This window comes from Pelmatolapia mariae, linkage group LG17 (genome assembly GCF_036321145.2).
Source record: "Pelmatolapia mariae isolate MD_Pm_ZW linkage group LG17, Pm_UMD_F_2, whole genome shotgun sequence".
NCBI classification, from domain to species: domain Eukaryota; kingdom Metazoa; phylum Chordata; class Actinopteri; order Cichliformes; family Cichlidae; genus Pelmatolapia; species Pelmatolapia mariae.
Window position 1 is genome coordinate 12,510,274 of NC_086242.1, and position 26,798 is coordinate 12,537,071.

The 26,798-nt window shown below is 39.2% G+C and overlaps 1 protein-coding gene across 2 annotated transcripts; it reads right to left on the reverse strand.

The window, feature by feature from the left end:
* Window positions 1–3,975: 3,975 nt before the first annotated feature.
* On the reverse strand, window positions 3,976–26,361 carry LOC134616048 (sodium- and chloride-dependent GABA transporter 2-like). 2 transcript variants are annotated; one of them, XR_010091400.1, is made up of 16 exons: window positions 26,251–26,361; window positions 25,834–26,034; window positions 25,540–25,674; window positions 25,093–25,233; window positions 24,870–24,984; window positions 21,233–21,280; window positions 20,445–20,574; window positions 19,663–19,797; window positions 18,009–18,112; window positions 17,790–17,914; window positions 17,255–17,367; window positions 17,042–17,179; window positions 16,722–16,824; window positions 12,821–12,921; window positions 4,767–4,950; window positions 3,976–4,176 (listed from the first exon to the last, which is right to left on the reverse strand). XR_010091400.1 is itself a non-coding variant. In XM_063460819.1 (16 exons), exons 2-16 carry the CDS (start codon window positions 26,021–26,023, stop codon window positions 7,978–7,980), a joined length of 1,893 nt encoding a protein of 630 aa, XP_063316889.1. In that variant the 5' UTR covers window positions 26,024–26,034; window positions 26,251–26,361; the 3' UTR covers window positions 7,581–7,977. The 2 variants fall into 2 exon arrangements, 1 of the variants encoding a protein (XP_063316889.1); XM_063460819.1 differs by lacking the exons at window positions 3,976–4,176; window positions 4,767–4,950 and adding exons at window positions 7,581–8,145; window positions 8,377–8,523.
* Window positions 26,362–26,798: the final 437 nt, after the last annotated feature.

Consider the following 26,798-nt stretch of genomic DNA (forward strand, 5'->3'; position numbering starts at 1 on the left):
CTGTTTACAGCGTCCCCATGATCAGTGCAGCCTGATTATAATTCCAGGGCATTTATTGCCAAAGATAATTGAGAGCGATTGTGTAGACAACAGAGGCTGAATATCAAAATACGTAAATACATTTTTAAAGGGGCTTTCTTTACCAGAGTTGTTAGGATTATTTTACAATTTGATTAATTTTAGTCACACTTTTTCATAATAAAATAAATGTCAGCATTCTTTTTAAACGACACAGTGAGGAAAAGGGCAAAGAAGGTTGCAAAACACAGAGGAAACACTTCATAATCATAAAGGGAGAAGTTAACCTTTTGCAGAGATTATCACGCTGCCCAAAAGTACAGTTTATCACCATAAAAGTGCCGCAGTGGTCCTTGTCGGCTTTCTGAAACAGAAGTACTTCGGGCTTAAACACAAGTACAAATGCAGTTCAGTGCAGTAGTCTTATAGCTACTGTTGAGCATCTTCAAATATTTATGCGTTTTATTTACAGTATGGGAAATCTATAATCTTTTAACAGCAGCCTTATCGAGTAGGGTACTTTAGACATTTGCTGACTCTGCATGTTTAGATAAACTTCAATGGTAAAGTCATTTGTATGTATGAGCACTGTTCCTGTCACCACTTAATGAGTGCCCATAGCGACAAACTGTTTCTCAAAAAGCTGATAAATGGCTCATATACAATTCAAAAATAAATCATGTGTGCTGTTTCAAAAAAAGTTAAACTCTGTAAATTGGAAACTTTCTTTAGACAGCGTTCTGTTGCAGTAAATCCTGTGGGGTCAATAGATAAGGGATGTCTGATTTATTCTGTTTAAGTGGTTGTCTCTGTGATGACTCAGCATTATTTCATTGCAGGAAAGTAAAGCAAAGTAATGACTCACACGTAACAAACCTGAGAAATCAGGCCTTTGTAAACAAAGTTCCCAGCTTTGGTTCATAGTGAAATATCAGAATTAGTTCACTTTGAAATGAAACTCTAATGGACGCATGGATTGGTGCTGATTATAAATCCAAGTGGTACCATCATGTATCCTTTGAAGTGCAGGAAAAGAAGGCTGCATTTGAAGGAGTCTTTGAAATGGAACATCACCTTCATCACCCCCACCATAATGCAGTCAACCTCGAAGGCTACGGGTTAAAATCATTTTTGTGTAAAAAGTACAATCATGACCATACTCCAGTAAAACTAAGTTTATTTATATTTATTTCAATTACTTTAGGGGTTTTGTGCTAACTTGCATACGTTGGCATGTCAGCATGCGGGACTAGTTAACAGTGAAGCTAAGCACATTCCCATTTGCTTCAACTGTACCTTGAGCTGTGTGCTAATTAGCACATGCTACATTGTTTATGTGCTTACTGTCCAGTTTAAGGAGGGACACTCAAAAAATGTTGTGCATAGTGTTACTCGTTAGTTTGTGCAACATCATTAAAAATATGCTTTTCAGCATCACTCTGAGATTGTTCTCTTGCCTTTTCTCTCACCCCCAACCAGTCACAGCAGATAGTTGCCCCTCCCTGAGCCTGATTCTGCCTGAGGTTTCTTCTTGTTAAAGGAGTTTGTTTATTTATTTATTTATTTATTTATTTATTTATTTATTTATTATTTATTCAGTTTTTTCTTCAAACTGTCACCAACTTCTTGCTCATAGGGCACCATTTGATAGTTGGGTTTTCTTTGTAATATTGCAGGGTCTTTACCTTATAATATAAAGCACCTTGAGGTGACTGCTGTTGTGAATTGGAGCAATATAAATAAAACTGAATTGAATTGAATATATTACTTATTATTATATATGTATTATATATTACAATTTACTGTTAGTAAATAGCAGTGGTATATATATTCCATTTGTATTTGTATTACATTACATCATTGCTTGGTGTCAAATAACAATACATTATACATTACTCACATCCACATATTAGCACATATTCTATCCTAATAAGAGACATCTTAACAAAAACCAACAGCAAAGTTGGTGAAGTAAAATGAGCCCCAATAAAAGTGCTCAAAATAGTAATAAGACAATCTATATACAGTTTATCCTTTCATATTTTTATATGCAGCATGAGGCAATTTCAACCACTGCAACTCAAGTGCTGAACCATTATATCATCAAAGTAGTAGATTTGCATGTTTCAGTTCAGCTCAGTTATATGAAAAACATTTCTCAATAACAGTTTAAGGGGAAAAATGCTGTCTTTGAGGCCTCCTTGCAATCTGCCTTTAATTCTCAGCACGTGCCGTGGTCTGTGAATCGATGCGGGGGTTATTATAAAGCAAGGAACACCCAGAGGCGATTGGCATGCATAGATGGGAGGCTAATATTACTAACATTTTCATCCAGAATTGCAGCGAGATGATGTACGGCGCATAAATTTCCACGGGTTAAGGACAAACGCTGGGCGAGGTGCACATCAGAGACAGCATGATTGTGTTAATGAGAAGGAAAGGGTGAAAAGATGAAAGTTGAGCGAGCTAGGGGCAGAGCAATCTCTGCTACGAAAGTGGAGAAAAGGTATAGATATGAGTTGGGAGGCAGAGTGAAAAGATAGTGAGATAAAAATGGAAAAGCTGATATATTGCAGCCGAGCCTGGTAGATAAGAGGAGAGTGAGATGAAAAGATACAAAGAAAAGAGAAAATGACTGTAAGACACAGAGGAAGAGCGTTCCATTCCTGGAGTCAGGAAGAAAAACTGTGTGAAAGAGAACTTCAGATAAGAGAAGTGAAGGGGGCCAATGACACGTCTGCATTTACAGTTTTCTTGATACCAGAATGCAGTACAGTTTCACAGTCCTCACTAAAAAGTGTGTTGTCCCCCATGGAGATATATCACAGCCTCATTTTAATTTTATTCCTCCATTACAGCTTAGTCATTTTTATCTTTGCAAGTGTCTCAAATGCTTTTGACCTTGTGTTACTGATCATTATGTACCATATAAGCCCTAAAGAAGTAAAGAGCCTTAAAACCCTCAGCTCATTCTGTTAGAAATCTGCCACTATGATGCATGATGTGTGGCCTTTATCTTAAGAATGATAGCCAGAGATTTTTGTCATCATTTTCTTTATTTCTTTCTGTCTTTTTTTTTTCTGAACAAAGCTAGCAATCAACAGCATCATTAAACATCAGTGAAGATACACTGGCAGAGAGTGACAGCTATAAATGTGACACATAATGATGCATGTGCAACTGAAAAAGTCATTCATCTCGAAAATGTCATGTGTATTTAGAAGGAAGCGTTTTAGATCCGTCTACTGATTTTCTCGTGGCTACCTCCACCCGGGTCTATTCCTGGTAGGACATGCCTCATTCAGGAGGGGCCTAGGAGACATCTATTCGGATGGCCGAACCACCTCAGCTGGCTTTCGATGTTGAGGAGTAGTGGCTGTACTCTGAGCCCCTCTCAAATGGCGGAGCTCCTCACCCTATTGTAAGACTGAGCCCAGCTAGCTTTCAGAGGAAGCTTATTACCACTGGTTGTATCCGCAATCTCATTCTTTTCAGTCACTACTCAGCGCTCATGCCCATAGATGAGAGTAGGTGAAGATAGGTAAGAGTGATTCGGAGAAGGGTTTTTTGAAGATGCTCAAGACATTTCATCAGCAGACACAGGAAAAGATCCTCCTGGATATGAAAGGATCTATTCACCCAGCACACACTGTTTGCCACCCTCCGCTTGGGCAGGAGGCTGCAATGCATCAAGAGCATACCCACCAGACCGAGGAACAGTTTCTTCCTCAAGACTGTAAGACTGTTAAACTGTAGTGATCCTCTGTAACCTCTGCTGCCCCCAGCCACAAATAACTTTTACACTATCCACTGCATACAACTTTGATGCTTGGAAACTACCTTTCATTTCTTATTAGATTTTTGTATTTACATTAGTCATTTTCTTTTTCATACTACACTATAAATATTGCTGTTTTTGTATATATTTCTCTTGATGTGTGTTGTGGTTGTTGTCCTTAACCAGGAATTTTGTTTCATTTCATGTGAATAAATGTGCTGGAATAACAATAAAACACATGAATCCTAGAAGTTGCATGAGGGGTGGCCGTGCCTCAGTCGGCCCCAAAGATCGACATGAGCCGGTTGTTCCAGCGACCCACTATGCAGAGGAGGAGTGGTCGTTGGAGGCCCTCACAGCCAATCCCCAGTTGCTAAATTCTGTAGAATTAGAAACAAAACTGTCAGTTTTGTGTTTTAAACATTGTCAATTTCAGCTAAGCAAGCAACATGCCGTATAAAAAGACTTTTAGGCTATCACCAAAACCAAAGTAGAGCAAAGCTATTCAATTTAATCAATTATGAAATCAATCTATTCTATTTGGTTTCATCAGGCTAATTATATGCAATTAAAATGCACGGATGTTATATTAAATATTAACATACAATGATTCTTTTCCATGCTAGTAATGTTATTAGTAATGTTGCAGTATAAAATGGTGTGATACATACCACAAATTATTAGTAGTTATAACACCAGTAAAGAAACATCAAGTTCAGTAAAGAAGATCTGTTAATTCACATTTACCTTTATTCCTGCTGCGCTTTTCTTTCGCTTATTAGCTCTTTCACAGTGTCACACTCCCCTCATTACTAATTTCATCCTCACTACTCTGATCCAAAGATGATCTTGCCCGCCTTCCCAGAGCTAAACTTTCCCCGATCCCTGTTCTTTAAAACTCATTACTATTCTGTCATTCTTACTTTCAGACCATCATTCGTGAAACCTTTCTCCTCCTTTCCATCTTCACCTTATCCTGGATGTTCAGAGAGTCTCGTCCAAAGTCTCCATCATCAGTCAGCTTGGAGTGTAGATACTCCAGGGTCCTGTCCTATTTCCTTTCTTCAGCTATGTAGCAGTCTGATGGCCAAAATACTTTTATTACTCGAACTCTGCTTTCAAGTGATGTCTCCTTGCCGAAGTACTTTCCTTGGCTATAAAGAGATAAAAACCCAAAATGAATTCTGTAGTTCACAGTGAATCCTGAGGGTTATTGACCTTTTGGAGATGCTCTTAGCCATATATGACACGAACTACTCGTTAATCTGTGATTATTTCATAAAATGGATTTACAATCTCTGTCTTAAGATGCTTCTTGGAAAGGGGCCCAGGACCGGACAGAGGCCAATGGTTCTTTTAAAGGGGTCTGAAACTAACAGTTACATGGAGGCTATCTTGACAGGATGAACCACTTAAGACAGAGCTGCTTTTAAAATCCTGTACACAGTGCTGCACAAAAGTCTTAAGCCATCTTTTATTTCTTTAGATTTTGCTAGGAAAATGGAAAATAGGTGCAGGACTTTTCTCAGGAAATCTTACAGGTGCATTCCACTTGAAAACCTTTTTTTTTTAACTTGGTTCCCCTTCATTTTATGAAATTTGGAAACGAGTTTTAGTTGTCAGCATTTATCAATCAGCAAGAAAGAAAAGTCCAATGGGAAATGTTTTTGGAGCTTGATTCATACACTGAATTAAGATCCTTCTAGTTCTGTTAATGATTTTAGCAATCCATTGTCAAATCTATTTCTTATCAGTCTACAAATGTTATGGAAATAGGAAACTATGTTGCTGAGGCAGAGATTCACTTTGGTTAAAGGTTGTTTTAAAGTGTGACATGTTTCCATATCATCTGTTAAAGACCTCCCAGCCTTTTACCTTGTTGTTTTTGTATTTGTTTTGACATGTGTGTGCGAGCATGTGTGTGTGTGTGTTTGAAGGGCGAGGGGTGGGGGTGTAGGGGGTATGATCTAGTCATTTCTTGGCACCCATGGCATGTGGTTTAGGTTTTCCATTACAGTGGCTCTGGCTCAGTGTCACAGTGGGGTAGTGGCTTATTATGTAAAGCCCTGTGGGTTGATGATCTAATTATAAATACAGGAAGTCCTGCACACTTGCAAACCTATAGTTCTATATTCGGCCTCAGGGATCCTCTGCTTCTAATATAAGCACAGATCTGTCAATATACAGTGCATTGATAAAAATATGGAACAATCATCTACAAGATTAGAACCACCGAGAGGCAAAAAATAAGAGCAAGGCACATATTAGAGAACAAGTTGCAATGTTCTTGGAAGTAATGCAAAGAAAAGCCTTGGTCTGAATAGAGTCCATGTGTGAGTGGTCTGGGTGATGAGGGTTGCTCAGACCATGGCTGAAACTGCTGAGGTGAGTGGGCAGGGGTGGGGTGTGAGGAGGTAGTATTTACTGACAGTCTGAATGGCCCAGGGGAAGAAGCTGTTTGTGAGTCTGGAGACGTGAGACCTGATTTACCTGAGGCGCTGACCAGAGGGGAGCGGACCAATCAGGTGGTGGACGGGGTGCAAGGGGTCACCTATAATGGCCCTGGTTTTCCTGAGACAGGCAGAGGGCAGACAATTAATTTTTGGGCAGTGTTAATTACCCTGCGCTTCCTGTTCTCAGTTGTGGCCGCTTCAAACCACACATCCAGGCAGTAGGAGAGCACGCTCTCCACTGAGGAGCCGTAGAGGCCCAGCAGCATCTTCTGGTCTAGGTTATTCTTCTTCAGCAGATGGAAGAAGTGCAGCCGCTGCTGGGCCTTCTTTACAAGGGTGTTGGTGTTGTGGGTCCAGATGAGATTGATGGATATATAGGTGCCCAGAAACCCGAAGGTGGAGACAGATTCTCCATTCATATTGGGAGGGGAGTGGTTCTTTTGTTTTAAAGACGTTCAGCTTCAGGTTAATTTCTGGGCACCAATGGGACAAGTTCTCTACGCAGTCTCATCTCCATCAATGATGAGCCCACAATGGTGGTGTCATTGGCATACTTGACAATGACGTTGGTTTGGTGGGTTGGTGTGCAGTCATAGGTGTACAAGGCGTACAGTGGGGGGGGCTAGGAGTGCAGACCTGCGGGGATCCAATGCTGAGTGACACTCAGAAGTGAGGGTCATTTTATGTCAGTGTAGGACGAGCGGGGGGGGGGACTGAGGGTGACGAGAGGTGGAAGACAACTGGGCGGAATTGTCAGTTAATTGAATGCCAGTTTGGATCACACAGATGAATGAGCATGGCATAATGACAGAGCATTAGCACATTCGCTAGTCACACACATCCAGTGCCATCACACATCAACGCTGCATTATTGCCTTCTTGTAACCACAGACATGCGTGACAAAAAACACGGTAGGAAGATAAATGTAATACTTTTTTTTTCTTGATACAAAACAGGAAACATGAGTTTAATTGATTAAACTGACTTGCATAGAATAGACTGGGATATTTAGCGTGTTGATAGGTTATATTTAACATATGATATTTTATATGCTTGCACAAGCTACAACCACATAAAACACAAAATCATCCAAATTTGTTCACTTTTATTGATTGATTTGACAGATTACAATATTTTCAAAAAAATAAAAAAAATGTTTTACAAAATAGCAACCTTTAAATTCATGAAAAAACTTGTACAGTAAAATAATCAAACAATTCATATTCAATGCGATTGGCCTTAATTTCACTGGATGTGACAGTTCTGTATGTATATTGCATTTAATGAAGACAAGAAATTTGCAGTTTTTGGTAAAAAAATTGACCAGAACTCGAATTAAGACGTGTTTTAATGCATTATATTTTAATGTGACAAGGCACAGATTTTGCATGTCAAAGTTGAGGTGCTGGTGTTTGAGAGGTGCAGGTCACTGGGGATAATTTATACGTAAGCTAAACTATTATTCCTCATGACTCCATGAGTGTTACAAAAGGCACAATGTTAAATCAGCAGAGTGCTCTTTTAATCCAGTTACAGTATGCAGGATTAGAGGTATACAGGTACATGTACAATGCACAGGACTCTTATTATTCATAAGCAAAAGAGTAGTAAGGTAAAAACTCATGTTAGCAAAATAACAAACAAATACCCCTGAAGACCCTTAAGATATAATCATTTATATAAAAGGAATATTTTTTTTTCTCAACATAAACTTTCATCAGTAAACATCAAGCACTACCAGGTTCTTCCATTACCAGCTTGTCTTCTCTATACTCCACCCTCATGTCTGGCTGCCCCTGTGCCTTGACTATGACATAATTAAACAATGTGAGCGCTGGGTTGTGTGGCCGACTCTGGCGCAGGTCACTGGATGGTGTACTCATGTTTTTGGGATCCTGATTGTTATTAGAGAAATGCAATTAATGTCATGAGATAGTCACACCAGAGAAGAATCTTACAAGTGCTGAAAAATACTGCTTTAGCTTTATCCTAGTTAATAATTTGTATAAAAAAATATTTTATTATAGTGATAACACATTTCATTTTAGATGCCTTTTAAAACACTCAAGGTCACCTTATATAGAAGAGTTAAAGAAATAAATACAAGAAGATCTGAGTTCACTCACCCTATATAGTGAGACCAGAATGAATACTGGGATGCATATCAGGGGTGTAAGAACAAGCAGAGAGCCCAGTGTGACTCCCCAGGTGCCAGGCTCAAAACCATATACAACAAGAGGCTGACTTTGTACCAGGTTATACAGCAATGTAAGCTAGGGGATAGGAAAGAGTCAAGTTAGAAAGACAGACAGCAGAACAAATGTGGTACCGCTACAGCATAGATGAAACAACATTAACATTCATTTGGAATCATGTTTCAGGCAATTCTACAAATGTAAGTCAATTTTTCACTCACTTTTATCTCTGTTTTTGGTCCTAACATCCTACTGGCTTATCCATCTATATGAGTACATGGCTGTCAGTGGAAGAATTGGTTTTTAATTTACAGTTAGGTCCATTATTTGTTGGATTAAAACACCATATTTTGTTGTTTTGCCACTGTACACCATAGTAGATTTGAAATTAAAGTACAGACTTTGAGCTTTAACTCAAGGGGGTTTGTTATTTGGACGGGAATTAAAGCCATTTTTATAGACAGTTCCCCATTTGTAGATGCTTACATTAATTGGGTGACAATGACAAGCTTTTTTGTGAATTAAAAAACTAAAATAAAATATCAGTTTGCATATGTGAGTTTTAATTTGTATCATATTTGCTACATCTGGCCTTTTTTGATGTTATTTATTATTTTAAAAATGTGCTTTCTTTTTCTTTCTTTTTTTTCTCCATTAATGATGTAGAGCTCTAAAAAACTGAATATCAAATATTTATATTACACTTGCCATTACAAGGTTAAAAAGAAGAAATGCACTTGTATCAGAAAGGTAAAAATACAGAGAATGGAACAAGCATTATCTGAAGCATACCATATCATATATACCAAATATACCATACCAATTGAGTTAATGTTTTGGCATGGATATGTATGGCAGCTAGAGGAACTGAAATACCAAGTGTTAAGTGAAGATAGAAGTAGCAGGAAGAATTCTCAAGTCTAAGACTGTACTCTCATCTCAGATTCAGCCAAATGCTGCAAACCTCCCAGTGCCCAAATGACCATATTGCAAAAGCAACCCAAGAGTTTCTCAAGGCAAAGAATTTATTCTTCACTGACAAAGTCAGTCACATGATCTCAGCCCAAAAAAGAGCATGCTTTTCATTTACTAAAGTCAAAACTGAAGGCGGACAGACCCCCAAACAAAAAGCAACTGAAAGTGGCTTCACCTCAAGGGAGGAAATAGCATTTGCTGATGCCCATATCTTCTAGACTTCAGGCAGTTATTGACTGCAAAGGATTTTTTATCCAAGTATTAAAAATAATCCCTATATTTGCAATTATGTTAGTTTATCCAATTTACTTTTAGCTGCTGAAAATATTGTATGAACAGTTCATACAATAGTTTTGGAAAATCCCTTGAAATGAAGCTAAAAGTCTGCACTTCAATCACATCTTGATTGTTCGATTTCAAATCCACTGTGGTGGGCAAGAGAGCAAAAGCTACAAAAACTGTCCTTGTTCAACAAATTATGGACCTAACTGTATGAACCAAATGCGCACAAGTAAAACCAGCTAACCAGCTAACTTTTTTTGGAAGTGTAATTTTATTATCAAGTAAAAATAAAAAGGATAATGAAAAAATCAAATAAACACTTTGATATTCCCATTTAATCTGCCTTAATCTGCCCACTTTGTGTGACAAGAAAGTTACTGACTCCTTTGTTAGTTGGACCTTATAAGCTGCCAGCAAATACACTGTGGTGGTAGCTGATTAAATAATGAATGTAATCTTATCTGCAGTATAGCATTATGTTAGCAATCCCCAGTAGCGGTTTTAGATACGGGCGACACGGGCGGTTGCCCAGGGCGGCATCGTGGTGGGGGGCTCGGTGGGGGGCGGCATCACGGGCATCAGCAAAAAAAAAAAAAAAATTGCTCGTACTCATGCTGCCCCGACATCATGCCAGCGCATATTGGGGATGGCATAGGTACCGATCGGGAGTAAGGGAGCCCTTACTCCCATTTGCTGGGAGTAAGGGCGCCCTCCGTTTGCGAGGTGCGCCTGCTGCTTGCGGCACAGGGAGGAGAGGGCGGGGCGGCGGGGGATTCTCTGGGTGGCTGGAGCAGCGTCTAATAACCAACTTGCAAAATAAAACAAAATAAAAACAAACCAACAACACGAAAACAGCAGACATCATGATACAGACTTATAATTTGCACCGATGTTTTTTCGAAATTCTATACGCGAAAAGTGAGCGCGAGAGCCCTCGGTGCTCCTGCTCGCTGCTGAAGTCAAAGTAAACTTTATTGTCATCTCCGCTACAGTCCAGTATATAGAGAGACGAGACGACGAGGCTCCAGTTACAGCAGTGCAAGTAAACAAACAATAAATATAAGAAGAGTAAGAAAATAAATATACACTTTAGGACCAGGGGTAAAGGGATCAATAACAATTTAAAATGTATATTTTATATTTTGTTGATTTAAAGTCTCACACACAACCCGTTTTTAAAGTTTAAAAAAAAGAGAAAAGAAGAGGAGGAGTTTAGCGACTTCCACAGTCGCTATAGAGGCCGGGGATTGAGCCTGCCTATTTGCCTGACGCGCTCTCAACTGTACGCAATAATGTGAGAGGTGGAATTGCTTGCTTGTTTATTAAAGTGCTTGAAAAGTTTACAGAGCAATGTGATCGACTCGCGATTCAAACTCTTAAAACATCACAGCTCTAATGCAACAAGGGGAAACTCGTTGTGCTGCGGTCAACAAAAACTACGGCTACCCAGCCCTCCTCTCTGTCAAAATCAAACCAGTGAATGACAGACTGACAACGCCCTCTTAATGTCACCGCTAGCACCCATGTGACTCCCGTTACACATCACCATAGCAACCAAACAAATGAAAACCCAGTGATCATTAAAATTCAATACATTTAATTATGGCTCCTACAAGGAGAAACGAGCAAAAGATACAGGTAAGCAGATGTGTCATTGGATAATGGCAGGTCATGTATCCTAAAACATTAAGAATCAGAATACTTTCTTAATCCCTAAGGAAATTATGTGGGTTACAGTTCCTCCAAGAAGAAATGGTAAAAATAGTAACAGACTAAACTCCAAACAATATATACAATAATATAATATTAATTAGTCAGTGTCAATTGTTGATTTGTCCTGTTCTCATTGTATGACGAATTATGATGTCTGTTTGGTAGCCGTTTGCATACTATGCATACTCTCTCTCTCTTCATATATAGGGTCATATATGTGTGTGTGTGCGTGTGTGTGTGTGTGTGTGGGGGGGGGGGGGGGGGGGGGGGGGGGCGCCAGAGGGCGTGTTCGCCCGGGGCGCCAAACAGGCTAGGACCGCCACTGGCAATCCCACTACAACAGTGACTGGACACACCTCCTTAAGCAGGTCAAGGCACAGAACACATCCATCCCAATAATGCAAAGGACTGCACTGAGGATTAAACATGCTCAGGCGCAGCACACATCACCAAATGTGTGACTACATGTGACTGCTCAATGAGCTGAAAACAGTTGTCTGGTGCAGCAGATATCAACACCTTGAAAGTTGTGACAGAGAATCAAAACACAGGCCAACCATAGCGTGAGCTGAAAATCAGTCTGCAGCTCCATGAAGAAGGGAGGTCGAGACTTGAAATATAATTCTCTGGAGATTTCACATAGTCTCATTGTCTTCTAAGATTCATTTGATGCTTTGTGATTATAAACTCACTGCCTCCAACTCTGAAATTACATTGTGCTGATCATGCCTGCAATGACACGATGTTCACGTAAAAGCACGAGCCTCACTTTCTCCTTCCCGTATGTGTATTTATGCGGGATACTATGGGAAGATTTAATTGGATCTCTTGCTCATGTTTGTTCAGGTAATGCCTTCTGGATTATTTTTTTATGGAAGAATACAATAAATAATATGACTTCCTGTGTATTACAAAATTTTCAAGAACTTTATACTCCAGCTTTTGGTGCGTAAAATTAAAAACTAGTGTTTTATTAGTCTGTGTATTTCACAGTTGAAAGAGTATGAATTTCTCTAACCAAGCTAGCCAGCCTTACCCTCTACTATCTTGATAAAGAGTGAAGTGTTAGGTTAATTTCTGATGCGAAAGCGTTAACCTTGGGACTTCAAAAACCAATGGATGATGTCATAATGGATATGTCCATCTCTTATACATAGTCCATGAGTTCACTGGCAGTTAGTTCACTGCCCCAACAATCGTATCTGTACCTGACAAATGTAATCTGAGTGCAGTAAAGCGACCTAAAACTGGTTGTCAGAATTAGTAACAGGTATAAAACAATGAATATGAATAAAAAGATGAGAGGAAATTGGCATTAAAGCAGAGATCCAGTGTGAAAGACAGAACAAAGGCACAAAGCAAATCAATCAGATTAAAGAGATATGATACAGGAGTGAAGACTCACCCCGCAAATGAGCGGTGTGATGAACAGCCAGCAGTACTTCAGCATAGGGAACGGAGGATACCCAATCATGTCTTCAATGTTGTCATAGAAACGGTCCGCGCCTGTAATGTGCACAGCAATGCAAGGGAAACAGAACTGTTTCAGTTTTACAGGAACTGCTCTAACACATAGGGCACTTCATGAATACAATGAGAAGTTGAAGCTTCATCTTAATAACTTACTTTCACTTCAACATTTAGCCATAGTTACTAGTTACTTTTTTGTTTCAGCTTTAAAACACAATGTATGATCACAAATTAGTTCCGTCCTGGATATACTATATGCCTACATATGGTATATCCTACTCACACTGTTTATTAAAGTCATACAGAACAGTTACTTCTAGTTATCGCTGCTAAAAGTGGTTCTACAAGCTAATGAATAATATCACGTACTTCCATTTTCACGGGACTAAGTTTATTTCTTTTTTTTTACCTACATGACTGTAGCTGTAATAGTTACTTAAATTGTTAGTTTGGAAATCAATCTTGTCACATTACTTTGATGTAAGCAGGGTCGTTTATACGGTATTAAATGAATCCATTAAGTCTCACACAAGAATTTAGGTCCACTCTTCTTTACAACATTGATTCACTTCTGTGCCATGCCCAGATGTTATGGCTACAAAAACAAGCTCAAAACACCACACCACCACCACCGTGCTGACAGTTGATATAACATGTTTGTGATGATATGCTATGTTTGGTTTTCACTAAGAATGGTAAATGGCATGTATTTGTATAGCGCTTTTACTTAGTCCCTATGGACCCCAAAATGCTTTACACTACATTCAGTCATCCATCCATTCACACACACATTCACACACTGGTGATGGCAAGCTACATTGTAGCCACAGCCGCCCTGGGGCTCACTGACAGAGGCAAGGCTGGCGGACACTGGCGCCACCGGGCCCTCTGACCACCACCAGTAGGCAACGGGGGAAGTCTCTTGCCCAAGGACACAACGACCGAGACTGTCGGAGCCAGGGCTCGAACCGGCAACCTTCCCATCACAAGACGAACTGCCAACTCTTGAGCCACGATCGCCCGCGAGAATGGCACAGTGCATTATGAACGAACGTCTCCACTTTAGTCTTATCTGTCAAAGGACATTGTTCCCATTAATAACTGACATTTGATTAGCAGCACCTGACTCTACTTACTTACTTATGGAAACTTTCTTTTTCACATTACTATAAATATTCCCCAGTAGTATGAATACATCTTGATATACTAATTACTACAGTTTATAAAAGTAGACTATAAAAAATCCAGTCACATTGGATTTTGCAATACAACGTCACTAACACAAATGCTTATCTATGATGATTCAGTACATGAGGAAGGCAGAGGAAAGAACACCAAACAAATCAATAAACATCATGAAATAAAACTCAAAACAACTGTATTAAAAAAAGAAGTTTTCCAAATGAGAAGAAAATGACAACGCATGGGACAGCAGTGTATAGGTTAATGAGGAGCTGAGGAGGAGGAGTTCAATTGGAGATGAAGATTAGAAAGCAGCTCACCTTCATTTGCTACCGAAAGAGGCAGAGACATTTAAAAACAGGAGGAAAGTTCTATGAGATTGGAAAGTAGACGATCTGCAGAATGGAGAGACATCCAGATATTGATTTCTTTGCAAATGCATAATAGCTGAAGAATTTGCCAAACCTACTTAGGAAGGCAGACACAACTCCATGAATGATACAGTAATCAACCTTGAAACTAACTACAGCTTTACGGAGGCAGAAAGAGAGTGTCCTCGCACTATGCTGTGTTGAGTATCTCAACACTGTGTAGACTCACTTTGAAGAATAAGGGAGGCCAATTGAATGGATAAACAGCTAACAAAAAAGGGGGAAGAGGAAGAAACTCATCAATATCTCCATGTGCTTCAGCAGAGTATAAGAATACCAAAGAACAAGCAGTTCAGGAAATTGAAAAACTCTTTTCAGTCATAATTAGTTTCAGTCTCATGAAAGAAAACTGCCTGGATCCATAAAATACAGAGACTCTGAGAAGTGAGAATCAACCAGAAAAAAGACAAAAGATATGATCTATTGTACACTAATGACTTTGTGATAAGTCTTAATAACTAGCTATACAATCATGTCATGACACTTTTGTATATGACTTTCAACATTAATCAAAAGTGTATGCAGTAACATTTACTGATCTGCTTGCACCAGATAATGACTATACATTTGTCAAATGTGTCTTTTAAAAATACTACAAAATACAGCATTGGCAAAAGGTAAGATTCAAAGTGATAGACTCTAACAGAGAAGACATTTTATCAAAAAACAAATATGGTGACATATCAGAGCAGTGCTGGGAGCATTATCTATCACCAGAGTGAAAGAAGCACAAACAAGAAAGATGAAATCATGAAGAGTGTGTAAGTCTGGCTTTTATACTTTTTGTGACCTCTGGGGCCCAATCAGTGATGGGCCCCAAAGGCATGCCTGAATAAAGCCGTAAGTGGGTGTGTACAGTACTGTGCAAAAGACTTGAGCCAACCTTTATTTCTTTATATTTTGTCAGGAACCTGGCAAAAATGCTGGTGGCACTGTGGCAAGCTTTCTTATCATGTCTTTGAGTAGTCTTTAGGAATAGTTCTCCAGGCTTCTTGAAGGATATTCAAAATTTTTCTTTGCATGTTGGATGATCTCTTTCATAACAATCCCGCACTGCTTCAGTAATGCTGAGATCCGAGCTCTGGGGACCAATCTTGACTGATACGCAGTGTTCCATTGTGTGTTTCTTCTGCAAAATCTGTTTTCAATTTTGACTGGCTAAAATGCATACAAACCACAAAAAAGCCTCTAGCCTGTTAAAACTGGTTCTTTGTTAAGTTGTCTGTTATGTAACACATGTTCATCCCTTGAGTAAAATGCATTTTGTTTTTGTTTTTTGCTAGAATGATTTATAGATCAGTGTTAAGTGCCTTAACAAACAAAAAAAACATACCTCTGAAAATGGTCAGGTATAAAAACTGGACTGAAAATGAGTGAAAAAGCAGCTGGTGTCCAAAGAAAGCCCGGAGAACTATCGCTGAAGAACCACTTTACAAAATTACAAGAACATCTGGCATCTTGGAAGCAAAATATAATCAGAATCAGAAGACTTTATTTATCCCCAAGGGGCAATTAACATACAACAGAGGCAGCATAATGTTGAAGATAAGTACAGTAAGAACAGGCAATAAGAGTGAGATAATCAATCTCATTGCCTGAGCAACTCAAGACTTTTACACAGTACTTGTGTTTAAAGTGAATAACTGTAGTCAGTGAGCCTCACTGTCAGTGAACATTGTTATATATACTCCATTCCCTTTGAAGAAGTTATCTAGCTTTTACCGTGTGCGGTAGCAGAAGTAAAATTAAATAATATTAAACATAAATAAACAGACAATACTCTTATCCCTGCATCATCATTAAAATTCCACTTTTAATGCTGGTCCTCTAGCTGTTTTAATTTTACTTTGGACAGACCCCAACAACTGTTTCAAAGTTGGTCCCTAAAAGCTATGCTGATGCTGATGAAACAAAGGTTTCTGTATGAATTGCATGAGCTAACTATAATAATAAAGTTCCTTTCTGTGGCTACTGTGGATGTACTGCAGTACTGATGATGTTGATATTCTGAAGATAAATCGGTGAATCACATATCCCTATTACTTAGGTTATTATAGAAGACTGTCATCTTACTAATAAAGAGCTAAATTAGTACGCTTTAATGCAAAAACATTTTTACATTTAGAGGAAAATACTTTGAGAAATGATTCAAAGAACTTACAGGAAGATAATTACTTCTGCATGGATAAATTCTGCAGTACTAGTTTAGAGCCAATAACTTACCATATACCCAGCCAATAACAATGGTCTCTGCGCAAGCAATAAAGAGGAGGCTGGTTCCACTTGGACCATATGTGTCAACCAGCTGGAAGAGGACGATCCCGCCCTGAAACAAGTAGAGAAAAATTGAAAAAACCCTTCTGATAAAACTGTCAGAAGGGCTGTTTTCTCCTGTACTGTTTTTAATGTCACCATTATCAGAACCCTATACATGCATCATGAAATTGAAAAAGCTTTAACTACCAGAGAATACGCCACCTTAACAGAATGGTTCACTTTCCTACTTTATTTGAACAAGTGCTGATAGTGCACATCCAGCTTACTTCAGTAATGAAGGGCAGCCCCAAACAGAAGCAAACAATAGCAATGACCAGAACCAATATCTCTCTGGCACACGGCCTCCTCAGATAACGTGGAAACAGGTCAGTGAGCGCTGTGGCCAGGCTCTCCACACACACAAACTGTGAACACAGAACTGAAGATTAGCTTATTTTGATTTTGATCTGATCTTGGGCATTGTGCATTGCATACAATACCTGACTATGTAGGCCGAGCAAAAGGAGCATGAAGAAGAAGAGCACAGCCCAAAAGGACGAACCAGGAAGCAATGACAGAGCTGTAGGATAGGCAATGAAGGCTAAACCAGGACCTGTAAGAAGAATGTGAATGCATCTATTAAAACATGCCATACGCATTCCAAGGCGTTGTTAAGGTCGTAGCTTTAAGCTGTACATGAGTTTGGACTCATAGAGATGAAATAATCCCAGATTTAATGCAAAAAAAAGTAAACAAATTATAGACAGACACAAATGAGTTAGTGGTCATTTTGTGGGAAAAACTGTATCTCCTCATCTTTTGAGGCACTTCATTCCCAAAGAGAAAAAAAAGAAGAAGAAAAACAGCATCACAACCCTCTGACTCTATCTGAACAGAAAGTGACATCTTGTGGGCATTGGATGAATTTAAACTTTAACACACAAAAACTAAAGACAGCATCTTTACAGGAATAATTTATCAGGTAATTATTTAGGAAACTCTATTTTACTTCCTTCATGTATGCAATTATCTTACCACTGGCTGAAATCTCTTCCAATGAAATGTTAAGGTCCTGAGCCATGAATCCCAGCACTGAGAATACAGCAAAGCCTGCAAAGATACTGGTAGCACTGTTCAGACAGCACAGTGCCAAGCAATCCCTGGAACAGGACAGAGAGACAAGCCAAAAATATCGAAAAATTAAAAAAACAAAAAACAATAAATGTGATGATGTCTGCCTTTAAGGAGGCTGACCTGTAGCAGTTGTTGTTGTATTTGTTGTAGCTCCCCAGAGCCGTCAGCACTCCCTGACAAACAGCATAGGAGAAGAGCACCTGAGTCCCTGCATCATGCCACACCTGGAGAGGGACAAGATTTCTGACATGTTTTGAAGCTGAAATTGTTAAAATAACTGAAGGCATTTCAGATCCAGCAGATTAAGAGCTGTTTTTTTGTGTTTTGATATATAAATTACCCAGGTATACAGCATTTGCATATTCCTGCTTTGTTGTTACCCAGTCATAAATTACAAGTACATGAGAGAGCGTGCACGTTGAGGCTTGTGGATGTGGGCAGGCTTGTTTTCACTATTGTCTATCTGCAGGCTACAGTTGTGACAGCATCTGGATAACATTAGAGACGCCACAGCTCTGGCTTGCTCATGATAGACCTGGCAAGGCTCCAAAGCTATATAGAGGCCTCTACTCTGACCCAGTGGTGGGCTTGGTTTATTCCCTGCCTCGGGTCAGAAATGGAAGTCTGAGACTGTGGCAAATGATCTTTACATCTTATTCTGGACAAAGAGGGAAGTGTTATGTCCCTAGAATTAATTATATTTTGAAGTCCTCTGAGCTTCTCCGCGTACATATTCAAACACGCACACTGACACGGAGACAAAAGGAGAAACATTCACACAATAAACAGACCGCAGATGTGGGCCAGAACTGAACCACTCCTCTGCAGTGCACGGGAAAACAGACACTCGCACGCTAAAGCAAGTCTAGAAACCAGAACAACTAGATCTGGCGCTGCATAAATCTGCCCTGTAACCATAAGCGCTTTCACCTGCACCTCTCCAAAACATTATTTTCACACATTTTCCCACACTGCATTGGGGCTATTGGGTTCCTACAAGGGTAGCAGTACTTTGTCTTCTAACTCAAACGGTCACATGTGACATGACCAGATCGTTCCCCTGATTTACACGATTCTTCTTTATGAGATAGTAACACAGCAGCTGAGCCAAACAGACAAAGACTGGACAGGAGAGAGCTGAGAAAACAGCCGATAAAAACAAACACCAAAGGGCTTCAACTCAGACTAGGGTGGAGAGGGCTGAAGACCTGCAGGACCCGAACAACCAAGTGTCGTAGTGACAGAACATCCTAAAAAATACAGAATGAAGATTAAGTGTGCTGTTTAAATGCAAATATAAATAAGATTCACTGAATCAGCTTACAAAAAATACTTTTTTGTAAGGTATTTAAACAGGTTACTTCAGGCCCTTATTTACTCTCCTTAGTGAGGAAGATGTATAAGTCTTACTGAAGATCATCTTTGGGTTGCTTTTCTTGTTAAGGCTATGTCTTGGGACCGGAAATAGAAGTCATGGCAAAGAAAATGGAGGGGGAGGGGTGCATAACTGAGGATAACAGGACTCTGTATTCATCCTGTTAGAGCGGAGAGAAATCCAACAGACAGTGTTGTGTTGAGAAATGAAGATAGACAGATGATGTTCTGGTTGTTGGTGACTTTCAGTGCAGATGGAGAACTCGTTCTCACTCCATCCTTCACAATGTGGCTTTCAGATCATGGTAAAGTGGTTGTACTATGTGCTGTGTTTGTGATTTTTGCATTTCACAACCAAAGACTTCAACATAAACATTTGATAATCAGAGTGAGCTCTTACATATGGATCACTAAGTCTGGTGAAGTCGGGCTTGAGGTAGTATTTCAGGCCCTCTCCAGCTCCTGGGAGCGTCACTCCACGGATGAAGAGCACAAAGAGCATCAAGTAGGGAAATGTAGCAGTGAAGTACACCACCTACAAACATATAAATGCAGGTTGTAGTTTTGCATACTTCTCATACACTCATCCTTTGGTTTTAAGTTGCACATGAATAGTTTTAGAATAAACAAAGCTATAAGCTGCAACTGTCTGGCAGTTCCTTTTGTAATGGCATTTTTGCCACCACCACCTCCTGCAGGAAAAACACTTCTCGTACACTGCTATGTGTTCCGCTGTTTATACCGGGTAGTCATTAACTTGGTTTTTATAGCTGTTTTGTCTTCATGTAATAGAAAGGGATAAAAGTCTGCGGCTAGAAGTGGGGTTAATGAGAACAGTAGGCCTGAGCCAGAAAAAGCACAGTTGGGGTCTGTAAAAACAACAGAGCTGAAGCATATCTGTCTCTACAGCACATCAAATACATATTTTCTGGTTAATATTAACATAACAGTCACAAACACCCAAGAAATATCACACAAGCAAGCTAAAAGTGCTGACTGACAGCTTGTGCCACCTTTTTAATAGGGAAGGGTTTATAAGCTACATATTTTTGCAGACTGAGAATCCCTTCTTACCCACCGACCAAACGGGAAAAATGTAACACATAACTTTGCACACAATTATAAAGCTTTAACAGGGACAGCTTTAACAGCTGATATCCTCCACGTTAAGGAAATGCTTACCTTTCCAGTTGTTTTGATTCCCTTCCAGATGCAGAAGTAACATATGATCCAGGCAAACATAAGACACAGAGCCAGATCCCAATGTATCTTACCCAAAGACATGTTTTCTGATATTCTTAACACACGGTTACTATGAAAAAAGAGACATGTGGGAACACATGAACACGTGCATGCTCTCCAAATGCTGATGAATGCTCACTAAAAACCCCATTCTTAAAATCTTCTCCCACTGCAAATAAACAGATCCTCATATATACGTCAAAAGAACACCACCAAGCATCTCATCATGAATACAGATGTTGAAACTGCTCCCTGTTTATTTTGGATGAATACGGTTTACATTATAAATGGGCACAGCAAAGAGCACATATTGTTTTCATTATGGAGCATAGTTGTAGTGCTGAGCGATTTCCCAATATTTGTTCTCACACCAAATCAGGAGGTTATCATGTGAAAAGAGGCAGCCATGTTTCAACATGTCTAAAAGAGAGAGGAGCAAACAACTTTGAATGAGGGTTGGAAGTCCAATAAAAATGCTATTATTCAGTGCTATTATGTCTTTTGAGAAATGTAACTGGCTGCTTGCTTTATTTGGGTGGCCTCGGTTCACCTTCTGTTGGCTCACTATTCACACCATGTTTTCTAACTTACAATTATCTTTTGATATCTGGGAAGCATTGAAAGCTATTGCTGAGGAATTTTCCACCCAAAGACAAGCTAAATAGGGAGGTTGACTGTCCAGCTCTTCTAACGTTCAAGGAAAATAAAGCAATGAGTGAGTTTCTAACCTCCAGAACTCCTCTTCTGGTGACGTGCTCATCAATATTGTTTCATTGCTGGAAAGAAAAAAAAACAAGTGTATAAGGAGGGGTGAAATTAATCCTTTAACATTCTAACAGCTTCATAAAGACCACAAACACGTTTATTTTCATAGTAAATGGATTTTTAATTTTAAGTGGATCTTATGTACTCATTTTTGGCTTCAGATTTTTATTGTTCAACTCTACTAGAGTAGCTTTGCATGATTCACAGTTTGAAATAATCCATATTTATCATAATGGGACTTGTTAAAAGCCTTTACTTCATCATAACAAACAAACAAAATGTTTGAGTTATTCTTGCTGTAATCGGAAATCTAATCAAAAAATAAGAATATAATGCTTAAAATGAAATAAATCTAATGTTTAAACCTTTCAACCCACACTGTTTCTGCATGTGTGTGTGTGTGTGCGCACGCACTCTTTCTGTGCAGATGTGGCCTTGACCTCTGTGTGTGCATCTAAGGACCCAGCCTAAATATTTGTCTGTTGTCCGAACAACACGATATGTCTCAAATCAGGCGATTGCACATCACACTAGGTGCTTGGTTGTTAACGTGGGATGTTGGTTGTCTCAGATGTATAAAAACCCTCTACAGATAACAATTAGCCGTTTTTTTCCTCTGGGCATCGTTGAAGTGAGCAGATTAGAAGACAACCCAGTGGATTTATCCTTCTTTTTCCAACCCACTATGAATTCACTATTTTTGAGATTTGTTCTGCTCACTACCGGAATCATAGATTGGGACTTAGAGGAAGTTTTGGGAACTTTGTAATGGGTTCTACCTCGTCAGAAAGAATTTCTGAAAGAACTCATCTACAGCCAGGGTGTTCTCTCTGTCCTCCACTAAAACCTCATCAAAACTGGTAATGAGTTATTAGCAACAGTTTAGATTTCATTATTTTATATTTTAAAATGTGTTACTTTTCTTGAAATGTTTAAAATGTAAAATGATTTTATTCTTAATAATTGATGAGCTGCTTGGTTTGCCCTTGTTAAATTGCTTAATAAAGTATCACATCTGCAATTAAACTTAATTGTGTGGATGATCCCTTTTTGATTTTCTTTTTAAATGAAAAGGTAAAACTTTGGTATGAGTTTGAACATCCACTTTTGTGAGGTTCTTATAGGTTATTCTAGCCTTTAAGAATTAACAGATCCCAAATTTGCTGGCAAAACTGATTGTACCTTATTCAGGGTTGGTAGTGTGGTGCATCATCTAAGCTATTGTGGTACTACCCCTAGGATCAGACACTCAGACCCTTTGAATGGAGACCCAGTCCAGACTTCTGTACAGAGGTAAGTGGGATCTTAACAGGCTTTAAAGGGTAGATGGGGCTATTGTGCCTAAGATGGGTGAGTACGAACAAGCTTGAAGTGACTTTTTGTGCACTATTGCATTAAGATCTGGTGACTGTGGAGCCCATTTGAGTACGGTGAACTCGCTGTCATCTTCATTAAACCAAATTATGGAAATTAGGAAAATCTGACCTTTGTGACATGGTGTGTTATTCTGATGGAGGTAGCCATCTGAGGATGTGTACACTATGGTCACAAAGGGATGAACATGGTCAACAATCAATACTCAGTATGTCTGTGGGATTTAACTGATGCTCAGATGGTACCAAGGGGCCCTAAGTGTGCCAGGAAAATATCAAATTACACCACCAACAATAGCCTGCACAGGCTCACCAAATTTGGCAAGCCTGTGCAAATTGTAACCTCCATTTCCTGTTCTCAGCTGACAGGAGTGGCACCCTGTGTGGTCTTATGCAGCTGTAGCACATGTGCTTCAAGTTCAATGTGCTGTCTGTTCAAAGATGTTCTTCTGCATACCTTGGATGTAATGAGTGGTTATTTTTTACCACTGTCCTGCTGTCAGCTCAAAGCAGCTTGGCCATTCTCTTATAACCTCTAGCATCAACAAGGTATTTTCATCCAGATAACTGCTGCTCACTGGACGTCTATATGCCTATGTACAGAGTCCCTGTCACGTGACTGGTCTGTTATATAATTACATTAATGACCATTTGAACAGGTTGTAATATTTAAAGAAATTAGGTCACTGCTGAACTGTATATAACCATCATCCTTATCATTACATTAATTATCATTTCATCAAAGCATTTATTGAAGCTGTTGGCATTATGTTATAATTAGTATCACAGGGGTTATCATAATTAAATATTAACATGTTTATTACAGGTGCAGTTATAACTACTTTAAAATGATTGAGTTAATATATATATATCATAACTCATAGCCTGAGTATATTGTTACAGTAAAATAGTAGCTGAGCAAAGGCCTGAATGTATTCAGCTTCTTGTGGTATTTGAGTTTGCTTAGTTACAGGTGACGAAAGGATGTCCAGTCCATGGGGACCTCAAAGGCCTGAGATCTTTACCATATTTGGATGGATGGGGAACTTCTGTGTCTGCAGTTATCTCTTAAAATACATGGATGTTCTCTACATGCAAATTATGTGCTTGTAAACGCATGAGGGGGCGTTACAATACCCTGATGTTATAAAAGCAATCTAGAGTGTATTTTGGGTAGAGATGTACAACTGATGTTTTGCAGTTTACACCTCTCCACGCTGCGTGCATTCATTAAAATCAATTGTTTGACCGACCTCTTCTGGACTATCATTGTTTTACTCTCGTCCTCAATTTCGAACCCGTAACAAGGTGTACGTGATGAAGCATCAGTTGAGTCTATATTGCAAAAAATAAGGAATACTAGGTCCACTTTAGTAAGAAATATCACATAAATGTCCAATCAATGAGGATAATAGGACTATCCAAAGCAGTGCTTATAATAATGTAGAGAAGACATTGCATTAAATATACCTTAAATGTGGCACCTTTCAAACATTTGACATTAAACTAAAGCTTGACAAGTCCTTCAGATTTATTGGGTTGCTTTTCACCCTCATATTATCCTTATATTATCCCAAGGTAGGAGTAAGTAAGCATTTCCTACCCTGAAAAACATTTACAGTACATCTGGAAGGTGCTTCACTTGTCCTTCATTTAATTAAGTTACAGCCTTATTCCAAAATGAATTCATTTTTTTTTCACCTTAAAGTTCTAAACACAATACCCCATAATGGCAAAGTGAAAGTAGTTTGCTTGTAATTCTTGCAAATTTGTTAAAAACTTTTTTTTAATGCCATGACATTTAAAAGAAATTAGCCATTTTTACCTTTTTTGGACCGTGGAGCAGTGAAGATAGACAGGACAGTGAGGAGAGAGAGAGGAAGACTTGCAACAAAGGGCTGCAGGTTGTTTTGATAAATTTGTAAGAATTTCAAGCAAATGTTTTTTATTTTGTTATTATGGGGTGTCGTGTGTAGCATTTCGATGTAAAACATGACTTTAATCCTTTTTGGAATAAGGCTTTAACATAACAAAATGTGGAGCAAGTGTCATGAACAGATGTTACTGTAAAGCATGGGTGCGTTTCAGAGATGCTATTGTGCTGTTTAATCCCATGATTACTATTAACCTTTTCATAGTCAGACTCTTTTCAAGTCCACATGATAAATTTTCAGCGAAGTAGACAATGTGAGGACAGTTAATTTGTACAACTCAAACTGTAACTTACTAAGTTGTATTCTCATAGTAGTCCATTGAGGTGACGTTGTGTAAGAATGACCAGTTGGACCCAGCCTGAAACAGCTGGGGGTTTGCAAAGATGCTCATGCGACTGTGGCACGAGTCTAAGCGATTAAAGAAAGAGGGATAAAAGTGAGAATGTTAGCTGTTTTCTCTTGGGGAAAAAAATCAGTGCTTATCAAATACAGATGTGTTTAAGCAAGCATTCTTACCAGAGTTCCACCAGTTGTCACATGTAGACCAGGGCAGGGGACTTTTGAAGGAGTTTATTAGGTAGAAGATAGCCCATGCCAAAACAATAATGTAGTATATGTTCAGATAGATCACAATCACTTGGGATGCAAACCCCACCCCTAGAGGACAAGTGACATTTCAGACAGTTAAAGGACATCTTTGGCTGCTGTCTTCTTTTCTTTTATGACAAGAAGACAGAAACATTATATAAAAGCAATTCCCATCACCATGCACGGTCAATAAATCCTCTGTTTTATGTAATTAAGTTAGATAACACCTTAGTCAGCTACTGGATCTGAAGCTTGGAAATATAGACTCATATGTGACTTTCTTTACTGCTAACTGCTACACTATTGTTTTTGCAATTTCCATGAAGAAAGCGCTGTCAGAAAAATGCAGTTCCTTAATGTGAGCCTTATTTTTACCCTGAAACATGGGACATATTTTCCTCCAGGCAGTCACCCCACCCTCACTGGTGTACTGTCCCAGCGCTGTCTCCAAGAAAAACACGGGGATGCCACAGAAGAAGAGGAACACGCAGTAGGGGATGAGGAAGACACCTAAAATTATAGACACAAACTATTTCATCTGCAAGTGGTTTTCTTTTTTTTGTTTGTTTTTTGTTTCGTTCTTTGTTTTTTAATGAAGGCGCTCCTAATCCTTATCTATTAGTTGAATGTTTCCATCAGAAAAACTCTCCCACAAACCCAACCTCTCACCTCCTCCGTTCTTGAAGCACAGGTAGGGGAACCGCCAAACAGTTCCGAGGCCAATTATTTCACCAGCCATAGAGAGTATGAACTCCATGTTGTTGGCCCATTTTTCCCTCGACAGAGCCCCTTTCTCAGGAGCCTGTTTTTCTGCCTCAGAGTCTGCAGCAGGAACATTCCCGGTTGTTTCCTCAGTCATGGCCTTTCTGTCTTTTGTACAGCATTTAAATAAATATCATGGCATACCTGTTATATTCTCCCCCAGCTCTTTCTTGCATGCATGCAATTATAGATCATGAGCGTTGTAATTTAACTGATGAGCCTCACATTCGCCCTAATAACGCTTACTAAAGAGATAAAGGCACAAAAATAGCATTTAATTTTTTCCTCCAGTTTCTCATCGAGATTTGAATTGATGCAGCTTACCAGTGAGCTTGCAGCGAGCGCCACGGTGAAATTCCTCGACTGTATGAGCGAAGTTTGCAGGAAAGTTTCATTCTGTTGAGGGGCGTGTCCTGAAGGACAAGTAGCCACACGCGCTCTGGATGTGCTATACCATCCCTACGAAAATGCTCGTGGATTTTACTCAACAAGCGGCGTAATGTCATACACATGCACACAAAGGCCATCTCAGTTCAGTGTGTTATGCGCAAGTAATTGCAGAAATTGCACTTATTGTCGTCAGATGGAATAAAATTATGCACGATTATGTATTATCGTAGAATAATAGCGTATGTAAGCTATGTATGTTTGGACCCTAACTTCTAGACGCCTTAACTAATCTGGATGCTACTATATAAACTGCCTAGGGTATCATATCAATAATAATAATAATAATAATAATAATAATGGATTGCATTTATATAGCGCTTTTCGAGACCCTCAAAGCGCTTTACAATTCCACTATTCATTCACTCTCACATTCACACACTGGTGGAGGCAAGCTACAGTTGTAGCCACAGCTGCCCTGGGAC

Bases quoted from the DNA above. Each gene is read 5' to 3' on its own strand.
- LOC134616048 (XM_063460819.1), bottom strand. From the start codon at position 26,023: ATGACTGAGGAAACAACCGGGAATGTTCCTGCTGCAGACTCTGAGGCA. The intron at 21,281-24,869 runs GTAAGTTACAGT...TTTTCTTTCCAG, and splicing joins TACTATGAGAATACAACTTA to CAATGAAACAATATTGATGA. The intron at 12,922-16,721 runs GTAAGTTATTGG...TGCACATTACAG, and splicing joins TGTTATTGGCTGGGTATATG to GCGCGGACCGTTTCTATGAC.